The following is a 10,469-nucleotide window of genomic DNA, read 5'->3' as shown; positions in this document are numbered from 1 at the left end:
CCCCCACCCCCGTCTGACCTATCACCCTCACCTTGACCTCTTTCCACCTATCACATTTCCGACGCCCCTCCCCCAAGTCCCTCCTCCCTACCTTTTATCTTAGCCTTCTGGACAAACTTTCCTCATTCCTGAAGAAGGGTTTATGCCCGAAACGTCGATTCTCCTGTTCCCTGGATGCTGCCTGACCTGCTGCGCTTTTCCAGCAACACATTTTCAGCTCTGGGTGTGGTCTTACCAATGCCCTGTACAATTGCAGCAAAACTGTCCTACTCCTCTCCTCTCACTATAAAGGCTACCATATCATTTGCACTTCTTGTTGCCTGCTGACCTGCATGTTTACCTTCAGCGACCAGTGTACAAGAACCCCAGGTAACATTGTATATTCCCCTCTCAATTTACAGACATTCAGATAATAGTCTGCCTTCTATTTCTGCTCCTAAAATGGATAACCTCACATTTATTCACATTATACCGCATCTGCAATGCATTTGCACACTCACTCAACCTGTCCAATCACTCCTCCTAGCATCTTCTTTCTCTGATTATTTCTTACCTCCACATATATAGATTCTACAACTTCCTGTCCAAATTCATTGACTTTATTGTTTTGGCAATTTTTTCCTTCTCTGATCCTATTTGCTGCTGTTTCCTTATGTTTGTACTGTCACTTTTCATTTTAGTCTGGGTATCAGTATCAAAATACTTTCCCTGTTCTGCCAGCATATCTCTTTCTTTTGGAAATAGACATATCTTTCCCGAGCATCCCTTCCCCAACTAAAATTAGTATCAAGGAAGGATTAAGGAGCCCTAGCAAAACTGCATTCAATGGGAATTGAAGGAAAAATCTCCACTGACTTGAGTCATACCTGGCTTTACCATTGATTAGAAACTCAACTGGACCAACTACATACATACAATGGCTACAACAGCAGGCCAGAGGCGAGAATATGAGGAAAGATCGTATGAGGAAAGGCTGAGGCACTTGGGGTTGTTTTCATTGGAGAAAAGAAGGTTTAGGGGTGACTTGATAGAGGTGTACAAGATGATTAGGGGTTTAGATAGGGGGCATTGGATAGGTATATGGAGGATAGTGGGCTAGTGTAGGTTAGGTGGGCTTGGGTCGGCGCAACATCGAGGGCCGAAGGGCCTGTACTGCGCTGTATTCTTCTATGTTCTATGTTCTATGTTCTAATACTACAGTCACTTCCTGACTCCCCAAAGCCTGTCCACCATCAATAAGGCACAAGTCAGGAGTGTGATAGAGTACTCCCCACTTGCCTGGATGGGGACAATTCCAACAACACTCAAGAAGCTTGACACCATTTAGGACAAAGCAGCCCACTTGATTGGCATCACATTCACGACCATCCACTCCATCCACCACCAAGGCTGAGTGGCAGTAGTATGTACTATTAACAAGAAACTCCACTGCAGGAGGCCACCAAAGATCTTCAGCCATCACCTTCCAAACCCACCACACTCGCAACTTGAAAGACAAGGGCTTGAAAGAAAAATGGCAAACACCACCACCTTCATGTTCAATTCCAAGCCACTCACCATCCTGACTTGGAAATATATCACTTTTGCTTCACTATCACTGGATCAACGCAAAAATTGTGAAATTGTGTCAAAAAGTTTAATATGCCAGTTGAAGAGAAATCAATTGGAATTGCATTCTTTGAGATTTAGAACGTAGAACATAGAACATAGAACATAGAAAATACAGCGCAGTAGAGGCCCTTTGGCCCTCGATGTTGCGCCGATCCAAGCCCACCTAACCTACACTAGCCCACTATCCTCCATATGCCTATCCAATGCCCCCTTAAATGCCCATAAAGAGGGAGAGTCTACCACTGCTACTGGCAGGGCATTCCATGAACTCACGACTCGCTGAGTAAAGAATCTACCCCTAACATCTGTCCTATACCTACCACCCCTTAATTTAAAGCTATGTCCCCTCGTAATAGCGAGATTAGGAGCAACAACAAAACATGAAAATCTTCCATGACCCAATTTCTCCCCAGGAATGCGATTGAAAGTAGCAAACCACATGTACACATTCGCAGATGTTCTGTCTGTTAAAATTATGAGACTGAAAAATCAGAAACTGGACCAACTGAATTTCCCTAACTGCCATCCTTACAGCATTGGCTAAGGGCATCACCCTTAACTTTCCACTTGTATTATGCCTAAGGATAAAATGAGAGAAATACCTAAATTATTAGCAGCTTCTTCCTGTAGATCCAAAATGAGATCATGTCCAATTACGCCATTGTAGAGAGCATCAGGCCCCTGTTCCGCAATAATCTTCAGTGTTTTTGCAAGCTGTTCATTCTTCACAATCTCACGTGGATGACCAGTATGGTTGTAAAACAGTGAACTAAAATAAAAATATGCCTGATTAACTTAAATCCCTGAACCATCTTCCAATTCAACTCAATCACCTGCTGCTGTGCTCAAAAATATCTATCAAGGTGCTAGTACTATTAAAGTGGTTTGGTTTCCTCAGGCAGCTACTTTCAGCACACTATCAATTTACTTGTGGATATCTTCTCGATGTATTATTTTAACAGCTTCCTACCTCCAATCTCACACCAAGTCCCATTCATCCACAACCCTGTGCTCACTACTAGATTAATGAGCTATGTGAATAGCCCTTTGCTTATTAAACCCAAAGTCTGGACAAACAATGTACCAATGTATCTGCTGGGCTTGAAAATAATTATCTCTGGATTATTAATTAAATCACATACAAATTGGCACAGGCCAAATAAGATGGGAGAAGAGTATTCAGGTTCATGAGGCACCAAAAATGGGGGCTGTACCATTAGCACAGTTTTCACAATAACAGGCCAGCATTCTAGTGAACTGTATAACTAGGTAAATAGAAAGGATAATGCACTAATAAAGGGACAAGGGTTCAAACTAGCAAAGATGTAGAAACATGTACTGTCATTACAGTGGCATTGCTGCAGGATGAGATTGGGTTTCGAATATTGAAGGGCATATGGCATTTAGGGTGGACAAGAAGCTAGGGAGAGGTGGAGGGGTCATTCTCTTAATGAACAACGGAATTGACAAAATAGGGAGAGAGGAGGAGAGACACAAATTTGTGAAAAAGGATCACTAGACTAGAACCATTAACTCTGTTCTCTCTCCATAGATGCTACCAGACCTGCTGAGTTTCTCCAGCACTCTCTGGTTTGTTTCAGATTTCCATCATCCATAGTTCTTTGTTTTATAATACAAATTAGGTCTGTTTTCTCTAGAATTTAGAAAGTTAAAGGTGATCTGATTGAAATCTCTAAGACATTAACAGGAAAAGACAGGGTAGATAAAGATAAACTATTTCCATTGTTTGGAGAGTCTAGAACTAGGACACATAGTCTGAGAATTTGAGCCAGACTGTTCAGGACAGATGTTAGGAAGCATTTCTACACATAAAGGGTGGGAAATGTTTGGAACTCTTTTCCATAAATGGCAGTTGATGCCACGTCAGTTGCTAATTTTTAAGCTGAGATAATACAACTAAGGACATGAGTGAAAGGCAGGTATATGGAGTTAGGCCGTAGATTAGCCATAGTCTCCACTGAATGACAGGACAGGATTAAGGGACTGAATGGCCTACTTCTGTTCCTCCATTCTAAGTTCAGGAAATGAAGATGTGGAAGTGGTTTGGGTAGGGATGAGAAATGATAAAGGCAAGAGGGATATATCACCCGTCTTACAGAGACCAAAGTATTGTGTGAAGTACTGGGGTGGGGGGGCATGGAATGAGAATGAATTCTGTTTCACTGAGCAACTGCCCCTTATGTATGCAACCTCCACCAACCCAACAACCTTCTAAAACCTAAATTCTACAAAAAGAGGTCTGATTATATGACTCTTTTCATAATTTAGCCCCTGAAGTCTAGGTATCATTCCGTAAACCTATGTTGTGCTCGCTCTCTCCATGGCCAGTATATCCTTCCTAAGGTTTGGTGCCCAGATCTGTTGTCAGTGTTCCAAGTGGGTCTAACCAGGGTTTTGTAAAACTAAAGCAGAAAATGAGGTGCTGTTCCTCCTGATTAGGCTGCGTCTCACTGAAGCACAGCAGCAGGCCCGAGAAAGAAATGTTGGCTAGGGAACATGGGAGAAAAACAGCATCTCATTTTCCACCTGAGCATCCTGCAGCCTTCAGGACTCAATATTGAGTTCAATAATTTTAGGGTCTGAACACCTTCTTCCATGTCCTTTATCTACCCTTATGTGCCAGGTCTTGTCACGACATGGGCAGCTTTCTGCGCAATCAACCCATTTTCATCCATTTATGGTCGTCATTATCTCTCTCCCTGGTCTACCATTAACCATCCCTTTGTTTACCCCGGGGTTCCACCTTCACCTCTGGCTCACTCCTCCCCCCCATCCCATCTTCAGTATATATATATCACCTTTTCCTAGTTATTATCAGTTTTGAAGAAGGGTCACTGGACCTGAAACATTAACTCTGCTTTCTCTCCACAGATGCTGCCAGAGCTGCTGAGTTTCTGCACCAATCTTGATTTTTGTTTCAGATTTCCAGTATCCATAGTTCTTTGTTTACTTCAGTCTTCAGGTCATCTTTTGGTCGCTAACACGACTGTGAAGTTTGTGAGTGTTTTTACTATGTTAAAGGCTATTTTGAAATGCACGTCCTTTTTGACACTGCTGTTGTTTTTGTGTTCGATCAAAATATTGTGTGATAGAATAACTACATTCAGTGTTGGTTTTGAGATGACTGCAATCATGTGATCTTGTGTGGAGCCCTTACTTACCGCAGTGTTGAATGGTTTAGTCTACTGCGAATGAATCCATTATCTAAAAGCTTCTTTAGAAATGTTGGGGTCTGGAATCCTTTTTGTGCAAGCTGTATTGAAGGTTCAAACAGGGCTTTCCATGATAATTTTCCAAATCTCTTGTGGGCTTCCCAGTAACCTTTCAGTTCGCCTGGAACAGCAACCCATTGGCCACCTGGATCTGGAGTTAACACATACACAAATCATCCTTGTGGTTCATTCAATCAGTGGCAAACCATTCCAGTTATTCAGTAAAAATAACCAAACTGGATTAAACAGAAGCCTCTACTTTCTGAGTCCCTGCTTGTACCAGTTCTTTCCTTAAACCTTACCCTTGGTTCCCCCTTTCTCCTTAAGATTAAAAGATTAAACTCCAGTGCGGAAACAGGCTATTTGGCCCAACAAGTCCACACCAACCCTCGAAGAGTAATCCATCAGGACCCGTTCCCCGATGTTTACCCCTGAGTAATGGACGTAACACTATGTGCAATTGAGCATGGCCAATTCACCTGACCTGCACATCTTTGGACTGTGGGAGCAAACCCATGCAGACACGGGGAGAACATACAAACTCCACACAGACAGTCGCCCAAGGCAGGAGTCAACCCATTTGCTGTGAGGCAGCAGTGCTAACCGCTGTGCCGCTCCAAAAATGTACCTATTTGACCAAGTATTATCATTTGTTCTAAGATCTCCTCCTCTGACGCTGCATCGATAACATTCTTTCAAAACAAGTATGTTGAGTGGATGTATAAATACAAGTAATTGTTAGGACTTGGAGGTGCTGGTGTTGGACTGGGGTGGACAAAGTCAAAAATCACATAACACCAGGTTATAGTCCAACAGGTTTATTTGGATGCAGTAGCTTTCGGAGCGTCGCTCCTTCATCAGGTGGTTGTTGATATTATAACTGTAGAAAGAAAAGAACTGTGCAGCCACAGTGCTCATTATCCAGTCTCGAAACCACTCATTTTAAAGTATTTCTCTCTCACTCCCTAATATGACTAGGTCTCTTGTGTTACAAAAGCAGCTGGATTTTCTAAGGGTTGGCAATCACGTAGATTGCCACCCTGCTGTCAGTTTTTTTTTATGTATTGGGAGAGGTCTCCATGTTTCTGACAGGAGATTCCTATCAAGGCTTGTCCAAAAATGCAAGCGTTATCTCCATTCTGACAAGTCCTTCAGTGTAAAGAAGACTGGAGAAGGAAAACTATGTCACCTATCCCTCACCCACCATCACAATAGTCAGCAGCTCTATTCTGAAATGGAAAAAGCCAATATTATGGCGACACTATGAAAGGATACGTATGTAAGATTAGAGAAAAGCCAGACTGCTGGGAGTGTAGGTTACCAAGCAGATGTTGCCAGGTAAATAGGGTGCTAGGTGAGTTGAAGGCAATGTGCCAGGTGGATAAATGCTCAGGTGGATAGAGATAGGGTGCCAGGTCTTTAGAGGCTAGGGTGTCAATTGGATACAGGGTAAGGTACCATTTTTGCAGTGCCAAGTATGCATGGTGCCAAGTGTTGAGTAGGATATGGGTGCCAGATGGGTAGCTGCAAGGGGCAGGCTATTGATCAAGTGTTTAGCACAGGTCAGGATGGATAGGAGACATTGAGTCTGGGGGTTTGGTGTTGGATCCTGTGGGCTTGGGATGTTGGGTACCAGAGATTGAAGGGTGATGTAGGATCAGGGCCTGGCGGGGGGGGGGATATAATTTTGCAAAGGAGAATATAGTTGGGGTAGAGGAGCAAAGAGATTTGAATGTACAAATACACAAATCACTGGAACGTTGCACCACAGATTGACAAGATCATAAGAAAATAAAGCAAGAACCGGAATTATTTCGAAAAGAATAGATCTCAAACATGAAGAGGTTTATGCTGAACATGCACCAAGCCTTGATTATATGACATTGAGAATCCTGTGTGCTGTCTGGCTGCTACTGAGGTATTGAACAGGAGCAGAAAAGAATTGCTAGTATCAGAAATGTGACAGTATACACAAACATACACATACAGGAGGACAGCATAAGTAGCTGGCAACCTAATTTCTTTACATAAACAAAGCTGAGGGTGATCAAACAGAGAGCTTTAAAATTATGAATGCCCCTGATATAGTTAAAAAGGTAAAAGTAAAACAGCCATATCCCTACCAGAAGGCTGCACTTTAATTGGAGAGAGATGACTGGTAGCAACTTTAACCCAAGGGTCACCACACCTCAGGCAAGGAGAGAGGCTGAGAAGGAGAATCCTTCATAGTAACCTCATCTAATGCAGGGATTGAACCCACATTGCTGGTGTTACTCTACATCACAAGACAGTTGTCCAGCCAACTGAGCTAACCCAAACTCCTTTCTGATACAGTAAGCAGAGGGAGAATTGTTTCTTTTGTCAGAAATATCTCAACTGGAGGCTGTTTATACATAATAAACACTGAGAAATCATCCAACTGACAGAGTTCAATTAATGAGGCATGACAGGAACATCAAAACTGGTTAGAACCAGTTCAGTTAAATGATTGGTTGTGGAATCACAAACAAAAACAGCCTGTAATCATAGCAGGACCACTTTCTGTGCACATACCCCTCCCCCACCCATCCTGACACTCCATTTACCTTCAGCCTCCCCACCCCACACTCTCTCCCATCCTCCAATCGCTAACTTCATACCCCTCTCCTTCTCCTGTTTCTGCTCCACCTTCTCCCCAATCTTCTCACTTTTCCCCAACATCAGTATTCACCAGTCATTGCGCCCCAACCTTCCACCCCTGCCCTCAACCTTCAACACACCTTATGCCCCTTGCAGTTCTCCCACCCCCCTGCCATTGCTCCACCTAAACATTCCACCACCCACAGTTCTACCTGGGCTTTCCTACCCTTGTTAGCTTCATGGGGTTGGGGGAGGGGGTGAAGGGGAGAAGTGGACTACACCTAGAATCACCCTCACATCTGTGACTGCCACCATCTTCTATTCACGATATGTTTTTACCTGGTTTTGGATAAGGGCCACACCCATTGAGTAAGCCTGGCCTCACCTTCTGTGGGGCCATCTCCCTGGCATTAATTACTGTCACATCACCTGAGGGAGAGATGACACAGTAGTTACACAAAGTGCATGCAGTGAGGTGGTTTATTTACACACTGTCACAGATAATAGAACAAACAGCAAGATGGTATACAATACAGTAGTTCCGCCATACCCATGGGGGATATATTCCAAGACATACTGTGGAAGCCCAAAACAGAAGATAAGAGTGAGCCCATTCATTTAAAAGGGAAATATATCTTCCCAGCAGCCTCCTGATCCCTGGTTCTGGAACATTCCCTATAATATGCTTGGGCAGCGGTAAACTGGGATAACTGAAACTGCAGAAACCAGAGCCGTGGATACAGGGGTCGCCCTGTATATGCACAATCACAGACAAAATACAAACAGCGAGATGTTCTACACACACACACAGTCACAGATGAAGCACAGGCTGCGAGATGGTGTGTGCACACACACACTGTCACAGATGAAGCACAGGCTGCGAGATGGTGTGTGCACACACACACACACACACACACTGTCACAGATGAAGCACAGACAATATGATGGTTTTTAACACAGTCGTGGACAAGAGGGATTTGCAATGTGCTTTTTAAAAAATTTTCTTTCCCTTTTAAAATAGATCTTGGTGAAATCCCTCTCCTAAATAAACCTGCTGTTTGTAAAATCCAATTTTTAAATGACCCACAACAAGTTCTCTTTGGCATTATAGCAAAAGAGAAATGATTTATACAAGCATTCAACCTGCAGAATAAATGGCATTGCATACCAACACACAGGCATACATGAAAGAAAGAAAGGAAGTTTCAATTACAATTTGCAGAAAATCCTCACTTAAAGGTGTGGTTGCATTCCTGAAAAGCCAAACATTAAATGAAGCAACTTTAAAATGAAGAATGTCTTCCTATCAGAATCTATGTTAAAGTGAGAGTTACTTCCCTCAGTGCATTTCTCACCCAGAAAAAAAGTGTAAAAGTTGAAATAACGTACTCTACATATGGAACACTGCATTCGTAACTAACTTACAAAACAAAATCCTAATAACAAAATACAATATATGTCAAAATCTACTCACCTGTACTGCACAATACTTTTGGATAACTAAGCCCCATCTGGTGGCAATAGTTAGACACTGGTAGGTAGACTTCAAAGAGTACCTACACTGACCAATGTCTACAACTACCTGGAGCCCAGGGTTTAAGCTTCAATTCACAAAGGATGAAGATCCATCGGCACAGATGGGAAGATCAGACCTTAACTGGTGAAAATGGGTTGGGAGTGAGGCTGGGTCTAATCAAGGTTTGAGGGTGAGATGAGGCCAAGGCAAGGGACAGGCCAGGAGAAGACAAAGCCAGGCTGGAGCAAGCCAGGAGACCAGGCTGGGGGAGAGGAGGCCAGGAGGGAAGGCCAAGAAGAAGGCAAGACCATTTGTTCATGGCCAGAATCAACGGGGAGAGAATGCCTGGGATGCAGGAACTACGGTCCTTGATGCTGATTTGTGATGATGATGATATTGACAACGATTTTAAAATAAAAATAGTGACACAGAAGAGAAACATAGTCCTTGAACAATAAACCTTGATCAACCAAAATGACATTAAGCGTGACAACTTTAAATGACCACTACACGTAAACTGCCGTCCATTAAGTCAATATCCAAGTGTGGGTTTGCAGTTTCAGGTGAGGCAGAATTCCTTTCATGTGGAGCTTGGATGCAGGTGAATTGTAGTTGAAGGCTCAGTAATATTCTTGCAGACAAGGAAATTCTTCTTGCTTTTCAGGTGAAATACAGGATTCTTTTTGGAAACCAGATTTTGAAAGAGGTCAAGACTAGTGGCAGGCTTTTTTTCAGCTGAGCCTGGAGCTACTTTAGCTGTCCCCTTTAGTTGAAGGAGGAATAATTTTTCAAGTGAAAGGCAGGAGGTTCAGAGGGGATTTGAGGAAAATGGCTTTCACTCAGAGGGTGTTGGGGATTTGAAAATCTGCTGCCTGGGAGAGTAGTTGAGACTGGAAACCTCACAACCTTTAAAAAGTACTTAGATAAGCACTTGAAATGTCATAAAATTCAAGGCTCTGGGCTTAGTGCTGGAAAGAGGGACGAGTGTAGAATTAGAGGATTTTTTTTGTCAGTGCAGATGAAGGGCCTCTTCCATACTGTATGATTTGGCACCTTGTGTCTGAATTTGGTGTACAAGTCATATATCACCAATCTTTATTGCAAGGATATGAAACACTCACATTAGGAATTAGCGTCAACATTTCACCTCAGAAGTGTGTGTTTTAATCATCTTATCCATCACCTCAGGGAGGTCAGGCAGGCGATACAGACCGTGTTGTCTATCAGGCATTTAAGATGTACCAACATAGAGTACAGATGGTGGACAACAGCAGAAACTGATTTTCCACACAATAAAGAATGAAGCATAAAACTGTTTTCAAGCTACTAGTTTTCCAACTCATCAAAAAACTGGGTTGGAGTTCAGAATCAGTGAAACATTAGTGTGAAAATGGAAGCAGGAAACTACCCTGAAGGAGATCCCAAAGTCAAATATACCATGAGAAAAGGGGCCATACTGATTTGATCTTGAGAACCGTGTGTCAGAATGG

The 10,469-nt window shown here is 42.9% G+C and overlaps 1 protein-coding gene across 1 annotated transcript in view; it reads right to left on the bottom strand.

Moving 5' to 3' along the window:
* The window catches only part of LOC122562431, an 85,027-nt gene that overhangs the window by 30,502 nt on the left and 44,056 nt on the right, over positions 1-10,469 (bottom strand). Inside the window, exons 4-6 of the mRNA XM_043715288.1 lie at positions 7,803-7,919; positions 4,794-4,995; positions 2,214-2,380 (exon numbers count right to left, since the gene is read on the bottom strand). Of these exons, the coding sequence (XP_043571223.1) occupies positions 2,214-2,380; positions 4,794-4,995; positions 7,803-7,919 (486 nt within the window). The remainder of the gene's footprint in view (positions 1-2,213; positions 2,381-4,793; positions 4,996-7,802; positions 7,920-10,469) is intronic.

Source organism: Chiloscyllium plagiosum, chromosome 25 (assembly GCF_004010195.1).
Source record: "Chiloscyllium plagiosum isolate BGI_BamShark_2017 chromosome 25, ASM401019v2, whole genome shotgun sequence".
NCBI lineage: Eukaryota > Metazoa > Chordata > Chondrichthyes > Orectolobiformes > Hemiscylliidae > Chiloscyllium > Chiloscyllium plagiosum.
This window is presented reverse-complemented; position numbering and strand designations above follow the sequence as displayed.